This window comes from Rhinolophus hipposideros, assembly GCF_964194185.1.
Source record: "Rhinolophus hipposideros genome assembly, chromosome: 6".
Classification (NCBI taxonomy): Eukaryota; Metazoa; Chordata; class Mammalia; order Chiroptera; family Rhinolophidae; genus Rhinolophus; species Rhinolophus hipposideros.
In genome coordinates, this window is record NC_138052.1 from 93,750,720 (window position 1) to 93,768,663 (window position 17,944).

Genomic DNA, 17,944 nt, shown 5'->3' on the forward strand with positions numbered 1-17,944 from the left:
TGGTGCCTGCGCAAACAAGGGGACTCCTGGGAGCTGGCCCTGCTCCTCCTCTGGGTCTTCCTCCTCCGGCCTCCAGGCTCTGACTGTCACTCTTTGTCCTCCATTCCTGCTGCCACATCTCATAATGGCTGAGAACCACCCAGGGGCTGCAGGAGGAGGGAGACATGTCTGACAGCCCACGGAAAGTTACTTTCGCTTTTCTTTTCCTCATTTGGGTGGAGCCATTTCTGAGTTAGAGGGTTCAGACTTCCTGCTCAGGACTCGGGCCGCACTGGACCCAGGCAGGGGAGACTGGAGGGATCAGAGGCCCAGGCTCCAGGCCTGGGCAGGGCCCAGGGCGGGAAGATGGCCAGCGGGGGCAGCGACCTCAGCACCAGGTCAGTCTATCTCCCCTCCTTTAACTTTCTCTCTGGCCACTTTGCTCTTTTAGGGGCTGTTATTAGACACTCATGTGAACCTTAACCTTAGATGAGAACACTCACATGCAGTGTCATGAAATGCAGGAATATGTAATGAGAAATCTGGTTTTTAAACTGTCGCGGGACAGCTGCTGGTGTGAGTCGAGCTTTCCACACCCACTTGACTCTTGTTTTCCAACTACTGGTCAGCTGACAGCATCGTATAGAGTCTGCTGTCCAGCCTTATGCTTTGAGGCTTTTGAGGCAGCGATTGTCATTTTCTTGTGACCTCTGAACCTTCTCATTTCCTCTGGCCTCCTGCTCCTTCACCTAGGTTGTTTCAAAGAAGGTACTTTAGAAAATGTAAAATTCAGGGTAAACACATGACTTGTTTGCAAACACTGAGTGCTGTGGTCTCGTACGTGACCTGGGGATGGGTGAGCTCTGGGCCCAGTCCCATCTCTGGCCGTGGGTCGGGGTTCTTCCTCCACTGATCTTGATCAAAGGGAGTAAAAGAAAGTTTAAGGACCAAGACATGAAAGACTAATGCAAGCTGACTGTTTTTATTTTTACTTTGATTTTCTTTTCTGGGTTGTACCTCTGACAAGAGGAAAAGGGTAGAAATCCTTTTTCTCTAGTAAAATGACTCAGAAATAACATTGCTTAATATGCTTAATTTAAAAAGTATTTTTAATACAAAGAATTACATTTTACGTTCTTGTTCATGAAATTTCAAACAACATGAAGTATATAAAGGGAAAAAGTCCCACTCAGCACCCTTCCCTGTAGCTTCAAGTCCTGGTCCTGTAGAGGGTCGCAGGCATAGCCTTCCTTAACTTTTTCTATGCATTTACACATATAACTTATTTTCCTAAATACACAATTTGCATCTTCTTTTTTAAAAAAATGGGATTGTATTCTATATGTCATTTGTATTTTTACTTATTTTAATGGTAAAAATATTAGAGGTCTTTTCATTTTAATAAACATAGATCTTCTGCATTCTTTTTAACAGCTGCATGCTACTCCATGGAATCGATATACCATAATTTTCAAACCATTCTCTCTCATTGACAGACAGTTCATTTTCTATTGTTCACTTTTACCAAAAAGCTGTGATAACAACATTTATGTATTTCTCTCTCTTTAGCATATATACAAGTATTTGTCTATGTCACTAACCAAAAAAGCGAAATCGCTGAGGCAAAGAGTACTGATACTTGTTTGTAAATCCTGCCAAGCTGCCTTTCTGAGCAGCCGAACCAATATATTCTTCTAACAATGAGATGAACCATCTCCCAATACCCATTTTTGCAAAGGTGCGGGATAAAAGGATTCACTTAGTTAATTTAAATTGTCTGATTACATGGGAGGAGAACAGTTTTTTGTGTTTATTGGCCATTTAAATTGCCTCTTCTATGAATTGTTTGCTGGTTTATTTTTAGCCAGTGTTATCAGTTGAGGTGACTGTCCTTTCTAGAAGATAAGTGAGAGTTTGCTAAATATTCTGAAAGTTATAGATATACTTTCCTTGTCTCTTAACTTTGTTTGTGGTGACTTTTTTTTTATTAAAGCTTGAAACTTAGAGTATAGATTAATGATAGCATTGATTTTATAATACACGTACCCTTGTGTAATGACGAGCGGGCAAAAGAAGTAGAGACACACACTAGAATGGGGCTAATTAATTTATTTAGCAATATCTAATCAATTTATTTAGTAATAGGTGATAGCAAAAGACAAAGGCAATAGAATACGTTAATGTGAGAAAGTACAGGTGGTTAAGACTAAACTGCATACATTGATAACAATGTCATGTCAAAGGAGTACACATACATATAAGTTTAAGAGATCTCAACATATGTTTACTATTGATCAAGAATCACTTGGCCAAATACACAAATAACATCAGTAAGGAGTATCCAAGAGCAGTAATAAGCTCTAGAGGATAATAACTATTACAGTAGATGTCAAAAGCTCACCAAACTGGGGGAGAACAGCACTGAAAAAGTCATAAATCAAAACTTTGCCAGGTCTGTAGCTGAGAGAAACTCAGGCATTTTCCACACCACTGTTTGCTAGTTCCCAAGAATGTTGCTGCTGCTGCTGCTGTTGTTGTTGCTGTTGTTAGAAGTTAGGACGTCTTCTGATGTTTAAGCTGCAGGCTGCATACAAGTTTTCTAGATGCTAACAAGTTCTCAAGAAGGCTAAGCATGGGGAACAACACTGGAGAGGCCGGGAACCAGCCAGCCTTCACCAGGATGGAGGCTGGAAGTCAGAACATCCCCTGGTGTTGTAAGCTGCATGTTGCTGGAAGTCTTCAAAATGATGAAAAATCACCAATGGCAAATAACCAAATGACAAAATGATAATAATAATGACACTGCCAACTGAGGCCTGTCTTCTATAGTTTCTCAGATGTACCTTAGAGCCAAGTTTCTTGTTCCTGCCTCCCCCTCTCAAGGAATGGCCAGTTCCAGGAGGGTCCGGCAGTTACGGATATGAGTGTTGCCCATCTGGCCGATTCATCCAGATAAGCAACAAGGCCTGGCAAGTGTCTGTCCTCCTGACATAACTTAGCTACGTCTTCACTTCATCTGCTGATGTGGGCAAAACAGACAGAACATAGAGGGAATTCTCTCAACCCCTGATCAAGAATTGCTTTAACCCTAAGCTAACAGTCACCTCACAACACAGACAGAACAACAAACATCATCTCATATCTCCCCTGCTCGAGAGATGAGACCAAACAGAAAACCTCATCTCATGTCTCCCCTTGTTGGGAGAATGAGACCAAAGGGGGATAGAAAAGCAACCTCATACCATATCTCCCTTTCTTGGGAGAATGATACCTAGAAAGCAACATCATCTCATATCTCTCTGCTCGGGAGAATGAGACCAAAGGGGGAATTTACTCAACCCCTGATCACAGCACAGAAATTACCTCACATACAGAAACAAGTCAAAGCAAAGAGACAAAAGCTCACATCAACCAATGAAGGCAAATTTTCTTTAACACCATCCCTACACCTTGTTATTATGAATAATTAAAATAATGCTGCAAGTTACCTGTGAATTCCATGCACTGTCTTTAACCATAGTCCTGTGTTTTTAAGGTGGCAGATTCAATTCCATCTTCACTTCAGGGAAAGTTTCTTCTTCAATATCTTCAAAAACGCATTATTTTTTAATTTGGGGTCAAAACTATTTTTCCACTGGAGCAACTTTAGCCTTCACAGCTTTATCTGTACCTAATGCTTTCATCTCTTTAGCTTTTTGCTTTCTGTTCACAATAGTTGTCGCAAACCTTTCTTCTACGATAATTGTTTAATTTTTAGTAGTTTTTGGTATCTTCTTATTTCCAATTTTTTTTACGTTGATTGAATTTATTTTTGAGGGGAGGGCCTTAATTTGTTTCGACAGCTCTGCAAGCTCGACTTTAACCCACGTTTTGTTATTATATTAATCTTCTGCACACTGTCGCTTTATTTATTTAGGTTTTACTGCGATGTAAGTGCTTTGGGGATTTCTTCTTCTGGATTTAATCCTCTGGGTTATTCCTTTAGATTGATTCTCTCTGCAGTTTGGTTTCTGTGTTGCTTTACTTTTTCACATGGTTTTACTGCCCATTTTGCTCATGCTTGACCTGGGCAGCTCTCCCTTCACCTCTACTTTGCACAGTCTTCATCTGAGTGAATTATGTTTCACATTTTCTGTCTTATCTGACCCTGAATTGCTTCTCATCTACAGTTTGATCTATCTTTATTCTTATCAGTTTTTCTGAGGGCACCATTGTCTGGTTAACCATGATTTTCCCTACTGATTTGCAGTGCCACCCTTTTCATTATCCAAGTGGGCATATAGGCAAGGTCTGTTTCTGTGCTCTCTCTTCTCTGCCACTGACCTATGAGAGCCTCTCCTTGTGTCATACCACACTGTCATAGAGACAGTGGCTTCATATGAACTCTTGATATCAAGTAGAGTAAATCTTCCCATCCTCTTTTCTTTATCAAAGTGTCTTGGCCCTTTGCATCTCCACATCAGCTTGTCAAAATCTTGTTGGGATTTTGTTTGGGATTCCACTCAATCTATAGATAAATTTGAAGAAAACTGACATCTTTATAATATTGTGTCTTCTATCTCATTAATATGGTATGTGTATGTTATTAATTTAAAATATTTTCTAGTAAAATTTCTATTTTCCTCCTTAGAGGTTATATACTTCTGCTAGATTTTTTTCATGGATACTTGATATCTTTATGTAATTAAATCTACATAATTTGAAATCACTTTCTAGCTACTTGTTACTAAGATATAAACATAAATCAAAACTTTGCCAAATTAAAAAAAAATTCTAACGACTTATATGAAGATATACATGTATACATATATTAATTTACATCATGTATACATAACGAGAGTTTTGTTTCTTTACATCTAATCCTTACATTTATTATTTCTTTTTCTTGCCTTACTGCGTTGGCCAGGATTTCCTGTATTATGACGAATACAAATAGTGACGGTAATCGTCTGTGTCTTGAGCCCAATCCCACAGGGGAAGCTCCTCTCATTGTACAGTGTTAGATGATGTTTCCTGTAGGTTTCCTTTCTTAACAAAAACTTACACATATTAAAGAGGTTTTATAGTGATATTTTCAACGTAGGAGGTGTTCCTGATCCTGTTTTCTATTGTTTCTACTATTTTCACTATCAAAGTTTTTTTAAAATAAACTACTATTTTTGGAATAATTTTATATTTACAGAAAAGTTGCAAAGATAGTACAGAAGTTTCTATAACTACATACCCTGTGTCACTTCCTATAACGTTATCCTCTTACACAATTGTAGGACATTTATCAAACGTAAAAATCCAACATTGGTACATCACTGTTCACTAAACCACCCACACTTTGAACTTCACCAGTTCTTCCACTGAAGTCCTCACTCTATTCCAGGATTCAGTCAGAGTATCACATTGCCTTCAGTCATCCTGTCCCCTATTCTATCTGGTCTGTGACAGCTTCTCACTCTTTCCTTGTTTTCCATGACCTCGACAACATGAAGAGTACTGGTCAGGCATCTGACCAGTTGTAGAGCATCTTTCAATTTGGGTCCATCTTGATGTTTTTCTCCTAATTTGACTGGGGTTATGGGTTTTATGAAAGAATACCACAGAGGTGAAGAGCCTCTCTCATTCCATCACATCAGGGAGAGATGTCCACCTGACTTGTAACCATGTCCTGCAGCATTTGGTTAAAGTGGTGTTTGTAGGCTTCTCCACTGTAAAATCACTATGTTTCCCTTTCCACACTCTGTTTACAAAGGTTATTTTGCTGGGAGTATTTTTGTTTATTTCTTTGTTCTGTTTTTTTGGTTTTTTTACTGTGTACTCACTTGTATTTGAGAAACATTATTTAGAGGTGAAATTAGACCTGTGATGAAGGCACTAGCTTTTGGCAAGGATTTCTGGTTAAAAAGTCAAGGTGCTTGAGGGCACTACCCATCAGGGAACACTCTAAAACACGGTCAGGGTCTGAGGGAATCGGAGCCACTCAAGTGGTTTACTGGGAATGTGATTCCTGGCCAGCGAGGTCCCCTCTCCTTTACTCTCACTGTGAAGATATGGTGGTGATGGTCTGGAATCCCGTTAGAAACTCTACCGTGTGGACTCCAGACTTTGTTTCCAGCCCTCTCACACCTTGAGGTTGCCAAAACTGAGGATCAGCAAATGCCCTGAAGTTGAAAGTGATTTCCGTACTGTCAGAAATCCCCGGTTTCTCTTTCCCCTTTACTTTTTCACAATAAACCCTTTACAGTGTTTTCATCTCTTCAGTGATTGATAACACTTAAGTGTTTTTTCCCAACTTTTAAGTTTCTTCAACAGAAAGCAATATTGCATGTAGGGGTTGAAAGTATTGAGATTTTTTAAAAATTCTGCTTCACCACACCAGAAACTTAGGATGATTGATTTTTGATTAACTGTCATTTTTATCGAAGTTTATGCCTTGAGGTTTGGTTGCAGCTCTGACTGCTTCTAATATTTTTCTGTTAGCTGTTATGCTGTAATGAGTCCAGATTTTCGTTTGTTTTGCTGCTGGGATTTTCAGAGTTTTTTGAATTTGTAAGTTGATGTCTTTTATCCATTTTGTAAAATGCTTAGCCTTTATCTCCTCAAATATTTCTTCTGCCATCCCCCAAATAAGACCTTTTGGCTGTTTCTCACATTCCTTATATGCTTTTCTGGATTTTTCCATTTTTAAAATTTCTGTACTTGGATATTTTCTACAGATCTATGTGTCTTGTCGGTAGCCAATTCATGAATTTTGTCTCTTTTCTGTTTCCAATCTTCTGCTAAATCTTTTCACTGAGTTTAAATTAAGAAATTGTAATTTTCAGGTCTAAAAATGTCAATTTGATTATTTTTTGTGGTTTTCAATTCTCTTGTGGAGTTGCTCAACTTTCTATTGTTTTTTTTCCATCTTTTCATCCATTTTCTTGTGCATTATAATCATACTTTTTCTGTGGTCAGTCCAAGCTCTGGATCATCTGTGTATCTGCATGTATTATGTGTTTTTTTCCCTTGGTGTCATCCTACAGTCCAATCCTTTCACATTATTTTTGATTGAATGCCAGGAATTGTTTACACAAGACACAGAGCCTCCTGATGTTTTCATCTTCCACATGAGAGTATCCCCCTTTCCTCTGTTAGGCACATAAAGTAGTGAAGTGGATTACCTGAAGCAAATTGGGGCATAAAATGACTCACGATGTGTTTGCATTTTCTGATAAGATGTAATATACCTCTGGTTTGTCCTGATCCCAAATGAGGATATCCAGGGCTTTCAACTGAGAGACTGCATTCAAGTTTTCCCTGCTTTTCAAAAATTTTGTCACATTTTTAGCTTCTTGCTTCATGCAGCTTTAGAACTAAGAAAAGTTCTTGAGAAAACCAACCAAGTTTTTTTTATTTCCTTGAAGTGTCTAATTTTTGCCCTCCAACCACACATGACTGTCAAAAGTTCTGTTAGTTCCTTGTCCTCTAGTCATAGCCCTCTCCCTCTGCCAAGTCCAGATTCTCAGCCTCTAGTTGTGTCCAGAATTAAAAAGTGCTGTCAGGGGACAAAATGACTCCAGATTCTATAGCCGTAATTATCATTACCATTTCTGAATGGTGAGCCTACAGGTAATTCCGCTCTGCTTTCAGAGGCCTTTGACATGGTTTCTCTAGCTTCTTGGCCTGGCAAACTTCACCAAATATCTTGACGGGGAAAGTGACTGTGTGTTGGGGCCCCTCGTCTCCAGCCTGGCATGACCATCACAAGCTCTTCTGTCTTCCTCGATCCCAGCGGAATTCCTTGGCCTTGACAAAGCCCAGAGTCTCAGTTTCTGCTCCCAGAATCGGCAGATACCCCCAGAAAAAAGAACAACTATAGCTCCTCAGCTCCCAAAGTTCTCCTGTCTAAAGCATCTTAAGTCTTTGGAGTTTATGTTTCTTCTGTAACTCTAATCCCTTCTCAAGTAGTGTTTTTGGTATCCTGTCCAGCAAGTCTAATTGTTACAGACTGGACTTCTGGACTGCCTCAGACTATCCAGCCCAACCTCTGACGAATTGTGGATAGATGACTTCTATAGGTTCTAAGCATGGTTAATCTTCAGTCGTTTCACTTTTCCATTTTACTCAAAAATCACATTTTAAACAAATTTTATGTACTCCACTTTACTAATGCTATCCTCCTTGTGTCTTGTTTAAGAATGCCTTTCAGATGCTCAGAATTCTAACTATATTCTCCAATATATTATTCTCAAACTTTACTCAGTAATTCCCAAATATTTCCCGACATCATGTGCCCAGTCCTTGATTAGGGTCAGGAATATAATGTTAAGACAAGCAGACTAAGTCCCCTGTCCTAGTAGAGATGACGCTCTATGAGAAAAGCACACAATAAACAAATGGATAAATAAATACATAATTTAATGGCTGACCATGGTAAGCATATGAAGAAACAGAAAACTTATGGGGTCTATGGATAAGAGTGCAATGGGAGTGAGTACTGTTTTAGATAGGAGGTCCCAGCGGGGTTTTCTAAGAGTCTAATATTTAATGAGATTCCTGAAAATCAATGGAGAATGCAAATATCTGAAGACACATTCTAAGCAGAGGACACAGCCAATGAAAGGTCCGGAATAACAACCGGCCTGGAATGTCTGAAGACAGCTAGAAGATTAAGGTACCAAAGGGCAGTGGTCTACAACAAACTTTCTGTCTCTGTGCTTTCTTGGTAATCTTGCATATTTTTTTCTTTTGAATCTATTATCTATGGAATTTGCTCAGATCATTCATTTCTCCTAGCGATTTTTAAATTTCTGCCATCATAGTTTTAATTTCTAAAAACTCTTTTTAAAAGTTGCTTCTTTTTTATACCATCCTTATTTTTTTTAATGAATCCAATATTTTCTCTCTAGTGTGGAAGATGATAATTTTTTAAATTCCATGTGTTTCTTCCAATGTTCTTTTAAGAATTAGTTTCCCCCCAGCTCCTGCCCCAGTATTTGTTTAGTTCTCAAGGGTTCCATCCGGCAACCGCTTGGTGGCCAGACCCATTTAGGAATGAAACATGAGCATCAGATGAGGGCTCTGTGGAAGGGGTGCCGCTAGCTGACTGGCGAACTTCATTTTGCCAGTTTGTTTTTCACCTCCCAACCTGTCTCCTGAAAAGTACTAATGGTTTCTCTGATTCCTGAACCCTTTCACAATTCAGAAACCTAACTGGACTTGCCTCTTGCTAGTTTCCCCCCATGTAAGTAATTATATTTTTTAAGATTTATTGAGATATAATTGATATACAAAAAAATTGTACACATTTAAAGTGTACATCTTCCCAGGTTTGGGAATATCCATACAGCCACAATGCCATCACCACAACCACGGTACTAACCAGAACCATCACCTCCCAAAACTTTTTCATGTTTGTTAACTATAAGTGCTATGGTTTACAGATCTCTAGAACTTATTCATCTTTCATAACTGAAACTTTACACCCATTGAAAAGCAATTCCCCATTTCCCCGTCCCCAAGCCCCAGCAACCACCGTTCTTTTCTCTACTTCTATAAGTTTGACTATTTCTGATACTTCATGTAAGTGGAATCATGCGTTATTTATCCTTCTGTGGCTCATTTGTTTGACTTAGCAGTGTCCTCTAGATTCATCCATGTTGTTGCAAATGCCAAAATGTCTTTCTTTTTTTTAACACTGAATAATTTCATTGTAAGTATATTCTACATTTTCTTTATCCATTCATTTGTCAATGAACATTTGGGTTGTTTCCATATTTGGGCAATTGTTTTAATGCTGAACTGAACATGGAACTGCAGGCATTTCTTCCAGATTCTGATCTCAATTCTTATAATGAAATATCCTGAAGTGGGAATGTTGTATCATATAGTAGTTCTATCTTTAATATTTTCAGGAATCTTCATACTGTTTGTCATAGTACTGCACTTCTTTTTCCCTCTAAAACGGTACAAGGATTCCAATTTCTCCACATCCTTGCCAACACTTGTTATATAGAGAGATTTTTTTTTTTTATGAAAGCCTCCCTAACAAGTGTGAGGTGATACCTCATTGTCATTTTGATCTGCATTTTTCTCATGATTAGTGACGTTAAGCACCTTTTCATATACCTGGTAGCAATGTGTATGTCTTCTTTGAGAAATGTCTATTCAAGTCCTTTGCCCATTTTTTTAAATTAAGTTTTCGTATTCTTTTTCTTTCTTTTCTTCTTCTTTTTTTTCTGTTGAGTTGTAGGAGATTCCTATATATTTTGGACATTAACTCCTTATCAGATAGATGCTTTGCAAATATTTTCTCCCATTCCATAAGATGCCTTTTCAGTCTGTTGACAGTTTCCTTTGCTGTGCAGAAGAAGCTTTTTAATTTGATATAGTCTTACCCGTCTATTTTTGTTTTTGTTGTGCTTTTGGTGTCAAATCCAAGGAATGAATTATTACCAAGAACAATGTCAAGAAGTTTTACTGTGTCAGGTTGTTCCTTTTTTTTTTTTTAACATGTTTGAAATAAACTTTACATTTTAGAGCAGTTTAGGTTCACAGCAAACTTGGGTAGAAAGCAGACACTTCCCCTATATTTTCTCCCCCAAACATGCACAGCCCACTCCACTGTCAACAGCCCCCACCAGAATGGTGCATGTGTTACAATTATGAGCCTACACCGATACATCGTTATTGCCCACATTTCCCAGACTGCATTAGGGTTCAGTCTTGTACATTCTGTGGGTTTGGACAAATATTTAATGACATGTAGCAGTTATAGTATCATACAAAGTAGTTTTTCTGCTCTAAAAAATCCTCTGTGTTGCGCCTATTCATCCCTCCTCCTAACCCCTGGCAACCACCGGTCCTTTTCCTGTCTCCATAGTGTTGCTTTTCCTAGAATGTCGTTTGGTTGGAATCAAACAGTATGCAACCTTTTCAGATGGGCTTCTTTCACTTAGTCGTATGCACATAAGTTTCCTCCATGTATTTTCATGGCTTGGTAGCTCATTTCTTTTGGGCACTGAATAATGTTCCATTGTCTGAATGTACCGCAGTTTATTTATTCATTCACCTTTTAGAAGACGTCTTGGTTGTTTCCAAGTTTTGACTTGAATAAAGCTGCTATAAACACCCATGCCCAGGTGTTTGTGTGAACATAATTTTTCAGTTCCTTTTGGTAAATACCAAAGAGCACAATCCCTGGGTTGTATGGTAAGAGTATATTTAACTTTTTTTAATTTACAGATTTTTAAATTTAGATATAATTGACATGTAACATATCAGTTTCAGATGTACACCATCAAAATTTACATTATTGATGTAATGCAAAATGATCACCACAATGAATAGTTAACATCCATCACCATAATAATTATAAAAAAAATTTTTCCTGTGATGAAACCTTTTAAGATCTACTCTCATAGCTGCTTTCAAATACACAATATAATGTTATTTGCTCTAGTTTTCATGCCATACATAGCATTAAAGTTTCAGTAATTACATTTAGTCCTTACTCCATTTTGAGTTGATTTTTGTATACACTGTAAGACAGGGGGTCCAATCAGATTTCTTATTCCTGCAATCTGTGAAATTGGCTATCACTTAAAAATCCATATCTCATCTTTGGAAATGTTTGCTGAACATCTGGTGTTTGATGTCCTTTTCTTTTCTGTTCTCTCATCCTTGCTGGTTTTTGCAATAACTCTCTAATGGGATTTATTGAGGTCTCAGAGGGAACACTGACCACTGTGGATGTGTGTTCAACCTTCCTGGTTTAACCAAAAGCATAGATTTTCTAACATGACTTTTTGTGGAATTCTTGAGATGCTTGGTCATAAACATTACTTTTTCATCCATTCTTGGACTGGGCTCACTAATATTTTATTAGAGAATTTAACCTCATGTATTTATAAGTAACATTAGTGTACGGTTTTCATTACTCCTGTATCTATCTGGTTTTGATAGCAGAAATATAGTAGCCTTATGATGATTTGAGGTGATTTGAAAAATTTTTTAAATAAATTGGAATGCTTATTTAATACAAACATTTTCTGTTCCTTGAAGGATTGCTGGAAGTTGTCTATAAAACTGTTTGAAATTGGTATTTGTGGGTGTGGAGAGAGAGCAGGGTTAGAGTAGGGCTGGAAGTACATTACATATTTCTTCTATTACTTTTAGTTCTATTTAGTTCTTCTGTTGACTCTCAGTTTTGATCATACATATTTTCCTAAAAACCAGTCATTTTTCCTAGATTGTCATACTTATTGGTAGAAAATTATATTTTTCCTAAGAGGACATGCAAGGATTTCTCTTATAAAGTTTTAATCTTCTCCTTAACTGGAGACATATCCTTTTCCTTATCCCTAGTATTATTCATTTATGTCTTTTCTTCTGTTCTCTTGATCAAACTTTCCATTTTGTTGTTCTCTTCAAAGAACCATCTTTTGGTTGTACTGATTCATTACTCTTATTTTTTGTTTGAGATTTAATTATATCCTGCTTTTCTTCATTACGTTTGTGCTCGTTTGTTTTTTTTCTTTCCTAAATCTTGTCTTCATCTTCCTTAGAATGAGGGGATTACCTTGATTTCTTTTTTTGACAGCTTGATTTAAAACAATTTAATTTTCAAGGCTTCTTGTTTTCTAGTAAATGAATTTAGGCCATGAATGTTCACCTCTGTGCCACTTTGGGTATGTTTATTGTTTTTATATGCAATGTTTTATTGGGGTTTATTTCTTAATCATCTGTAATTTCTATTTTGATTTGCTCTTTAAACTAACGACTGTTTAGAAAAAGCTCTGAAAACTTCTCAGTAGATAGATTGGGGAGGTCTTCCTTTGTCCTGGTTCTTTGTTCTGATCTCATCACATATGGTTGGAAAATGTTTTCCTTAAGTCTTTTTATTTGAGGGTCTGTTGTTATTTATCGTATGGCCTAATGCATGTCATTTTTGAGGCTTCTTCATGTTTGAAAGGCAATATAATGTAGTGATTAATAGTGTGCTATCTAAAGCCAGTTGAGAGGGAGGGGAGGAGGTGAGGGAATAGGTGGAAAGGTTGGTGAGGGGGTTCTGAACCCCAGCTCTGCTACTGCATAGCTGTAAAATATTTCCCTTTAATATTTTAAAGATATTTTCGTATAGATCATGACTTCTGCCATGCAATCTGGTAGAGGATACATTTTATCGGTATGAAATAAACTTCTGAGGTCTTTGTAATACTGTTCAACCTAAATTCTATTTGTTTCTGATGTTAGTTTTGCTACAGGGCACTCTTTACTTTGCATTTGTTTAGTACGTCTTTTCCAGTCTCTTTATTTTCAGTCTTGTTGAGCTGTTTTATTTTTGATATGTCCCTTATAAGTAGAATACATATAGTGAAATTTTGTTTCCTAGCCAATATACATATTTCCATATTTTGTAAGCTTATTTCATTAAAATTTATTTTGATCACTAGTATATTTGTATTTATCCTTGTTATCTTAGTTCTTACTTAATATTTACAAGAATTTCTTGTTCTCCCACCGTCTTTCTTACCTGTTTTTGAATTGGGTGCCTTTCTTTTGCTCCATATTTTTTCATTCAATACAACTGGGAATAATACCTTGGTTTTTTTTTGTTTTTGTTTTTTTCAGTTGAAACTGAATTTTTTAATAAACATACCTAGGCTTGTATTGTTCTCTCAGTGTCTGGAGTCATTTGTTATCTTTCCCTAAGCTAAAACTGGTACTTGATTTTATTTCTTTCCTGCCTCTTTCTATTCCCTCCATAAACTATTTGAGTCCTTGTGGTCTAAAAATATTTTTATTTCGTTTTCATACATGAATGAATATGTGGGTGTGTTTACAATTAAGGTTCAAAATGATTTTGCACTTAAGGTTTTGAAAATTTTTTTCATTGTCTTCCTGCATGCATTGTCACATATAAAAATTCCAGTTTCCATCAGGTTTTCATTCCTTGTAGGTAGTGGCTTTTATTCTCTGGAAACTTTATACTTTGTTTGTAATCTTTGATGTTCTAGCCTTTCACAGTAATATATCTAGGTGTGGGTTTTAAATACTCACTCTTCACACATGATGGGCCTTTTTAATCAAAGGTACTAGTTTCCATTCTAAGAAATGTTTTTCCTCCTTTTATTTGATTTCTTTGTTCTCATTCTTTCTCTTCTCTCCTTCTGGAATTCCCTTTGGCAGAATATTGAAACATCAGATTATGCAGTATACCTTAATTTTTAAAAATGTTTTCCATATATTCTTTTTTCTTGCATTCCAGAAAGAAATGTGGCTATCTTTTCTTCAACTGAGTCTATTCAGCTATTAACATGTCTATCTTTATTGTTTAATGTTTTTAGTGCAGTGTAATTTGCACAAGCTCACCTGTTGTAGGTGTGCCATTCAATGACTTTGAATAAATTTATAGAGTGCTGCAACCATCACCATAATTCAAGTTTAGAACACTATCATCACCCCCAAAAATTCACTCATGGCTACTTGTAGTCAATCCCTATTTCTATCCCCCAGCCCCAGTTAACCACTAGCCTACTTTCTTTCTTTGTAGATTTCCTTTTATCTGGAAATTTCATATCAATGGAATCATACATTATGCTGTCTTTTGAACCTAGATCCTTTCAATGAGCATCATATGTTTGAGGTTCATTCATGTTGTAGCACGTATTAGTATTTCATTCCTTTTTAATTGCTAAGTACTACTACATTAGATGAATCTACCACATTTTACTTATTCATTTACTTGTTGATGGACTTTTGAATTGTTTCCGCTTTTTGGCTATTATGAAAAATGCTGCCATGAATATTTTCATACAGGTCTTTTGTGGACGTGTTTTTATTTCTCTGTGGATGCCTAGGAATGAAGTCATTGGGTCATGTGGTAACATTATGTTGAACGTTTTAAGAAACTATCTTACAGTGTTTCCAAAGGACCATTTTCTGTCCCCAGCAGCGTGTATAAAGGTTCCAGTTTTTCCTCAGTCTTGCTAAAACTTGTTATTTTATGTCTTTGATTTTAGCCAATGCACTGGGTATGCATTGGTATCTTGTTTTGGTTTTAATTTGTTTTTTTCCTAATGACTACTGATGTTCAGCATCTTTTCATGTGTTTATTACCTTCCATAAATCTCTTTGGAGAAATAGCTATTAAAATCAGCCCATCTTTTAATTGGATTATTTGTCTAATTACTGAGTTGTAAGAATTCTTTACATATCTGTATATAAGTCATTCGTTAGAAATATTAGTGGCTAATAGTCTCTCCCAGACTGGGACTAATCTTGTTTTGTTTTTTTTTTTAATTTATTGGGGTGACGATCGTTAATGAAATTACATCATTTCAGGAAAAAATTGTATTTTTTTAATGGTGACTTTTGAAGCAAAAAAGATTTCAATTTTGTTAAATTCCAATTTATCCTTTTACGGATCATGCTTTTGGGGTTGTGGCTACCTTTTTTGTCTAACCCCAGGTCACAACGATTTTCTGCTATATAGTCTTTGAAAAGTTTTATCGTTTTTCACTCTTACACAGGATGCTACATAATTTGTGGAAACCCATAAAAAATGAAAGTGGGGGAAGTCCTGTTCACAAATCATTAAGAATTTCAAAACCACAAAAGCAGCACAGTAAAGCAAGCACAGGGTCTCTGACTGCATGGGATAAGGATCCACAGTCCTGAAGCTGACCTGGCTCTTACATTTAGGTCTACGATCCCTTTTGAGTTGAGTTCGGTGTGTGGTGTGAGGTAAGGGTATAAATTAATATTTTTGCATGTGGCTATCCAAATATCCTTCTTGAAAGACTACCTTTTCCTCATTAAATTTCCTTGGCAATTTTGTTGAAAATCCATTGACCAATAACATCATGGTTTATGTCTTCCCCTCTCTAGTCTGTTTCATTGATCTGTATATCTATTTTTATGCCAGTATTATAACTGTCTTGATGAATGTAGTTTTACAGTAAATATTGAAATCAGGGAGTATAACTTGGTTCCTCAAGGTTGTTTTGGCTATTCTGTGTCCTTTGTATTTCCACATAAAATTTGAAGTCATCTCCTCAATTTCTGCAAAAAGGCCTGGGATTTCGATAAGAACTGCACTGAATCTATAGATCAATTAGGGGAGAATTGCCATCTTAAATATATTGTCTTCCAATCCACGAACATGGAATGTTTCTGTTTATTTAGAGCTTTAATTTTTCTTAGCAATATTTTATCATTTTGCTGAAAATTTGCATTCCATTTGTTAAATTTATTCCTAAATATTTTATTCTTTTGCCTACCTTTATTTTTTAATTTGAAAGCTCTGCTTTTAAATTTCTAAATTTCCCAGTTAATTGTTTTATAGAAACAATATTATCTCATAAGCTGTGGGGATATTAAATATATTTACTCTAAAGTCTTGTTCTGTTGGCTCTATTATTTCTATTTCTGATGTTATCAAAAATGATAAAAGAAAGATCTGAAGGGACCTACGTGAAACCCTAACACTCTTCACTAAGCCAGTGTTAACAGCCTGATATGTAGCATTCCATGCCCTTCCCAACATTTGTTCCAAATTTTACACACATAAAAAATATTGTTGTACTTTGATTTGTATAAAAATGGGATGATAACATATTAATCTGAGACTGCTGTTTTTATCAATCAATAAAACTATGTCCTACCATCCAAATTTCTAGAAATAAATAGCTATGTACTATGCCATCAGTATAGATTTGCCATAATTTACTCAACCATTCAGCCAAATGCACAATCAGATTGTTTTCAGGTTTGGAGGTCAGTGTTATTTATTACTGTTATATTTTTCTACAAAAAAAATGCTTATGGCCATATAGCCAACAAATATTTATTATTGCCTTGTGTGTATCAGATACTCAAGATAAATCAAGGGACAAAACAAAATCCCTTTGCTGTGGCATATATATTTTTGAGAAAAGAGAGACAATGAATAGGACAATAAACAAAATAGGACACTAAATAAAATACATAAACGATTAATTTGGTATGTTAGGGAGTAATAAGGGCATGGTAAAAAGTGAAAGGGCTAGATTAGGAGGTAGGGAGTACATGAACAGAGTGGGGGGCTGTGGCTTTGATTTCAAGTAGGTTGGTCAACTCATTGAGAAGGTGAAATGGAAGAAGGACCTTAATGGATGAGGGTGTTAGTTCACCACATGGATATCTGGACAAAGAACACACTACACAGAGGAGACAGCCAGCACCAAGTTTCTAGGGCTGAAGTGTGCTTGGTGTGGTCAAGAAACAACAAAGAGGCAGTTTGACCAATGAGAAGTGAGCTGGGGGAGAAGAGAGAAGGGCTGGATTATTTTGCGCCCTGAACACTGTAAGGACTGCGTTTTCCTCTGAGGGAATTGGAAAGGCGCTGAAAGTTCTGGAGCTCTAATTTCTATAAGATGCTTATTGTTGTTTTTATTTCCATAAGACAGGTTCTAAAAGTGGGCCTGACTGTTAGGCCAATAGTAGTGTATCTTAAAATTTAGTAGATATGACCAGATCTGTTGTATGAAAGCTACAGAAATTCATGTTCCCACTAGCAATGAATGACCGTTTCTCTGATCTGCCGCGATGCAGTGTCCCTTATGAAGTTGTTTGCCAATCTAATGTGTGAACAATGGTTTCTCATTGATGTTTTAGTTTGTGTATATTCATATGGTTATTGGACATTTCAATTTTCTCTAAGTGCCCAGTTAGTTCTGTTTTCTTTGCGGTTGTTTGTTATATTTTATTAATAGGCTATAGTTTTTCTATATCAGATAAATTAAGCCTTTGTTTTAAGGGCTGAAAATATTTTTCTACATTGTCTCTTAATACCGTATTGCTGTTTTTTTAACATTTAAATCTATTAAATCTTCCTCTACCTACTTAAAAAAATGTTTGAGTGGACTCAGATATTTATTCTGTCATATAAGTTTTTATATTACTTTATCCAGTCTCAGTGGGATTACAAGTAGCAAGTGGACCACGCTTT

The 17,944-nt window shown here is 36.5% G+C and overlaps 1 protein-coding gene across 7 annotated transcripts in view; it reads left to right on the plus strand.

Annotated features, from left to right (window-relative positions):
* The first annotated feature begins 235 nt into the window (after nucleotides 1-235).
* SP100 (SP100 nuclear antigen) overlaps nucleotides 236-17,944 on the plus strand; it is a 77,070-nt gene continuing 59,361 nt past the window's right edge. For all 7 annotated transcript variants that reach the window (XM_081052127.1, XM_081052128.1, XM_081052129.1 and 4 more), the window contains exon 1: nucleotides 236-377. In XM_081052127.1, the coding sequence (XP_080908253.1) occupies nucleotides 346-377 (32 nt within the window). In that variant the 5' untranslated portion in view covers nucleotides 236-345. The remainder of the gene's footprint in view (nucleotides 378-17,944) is intronic.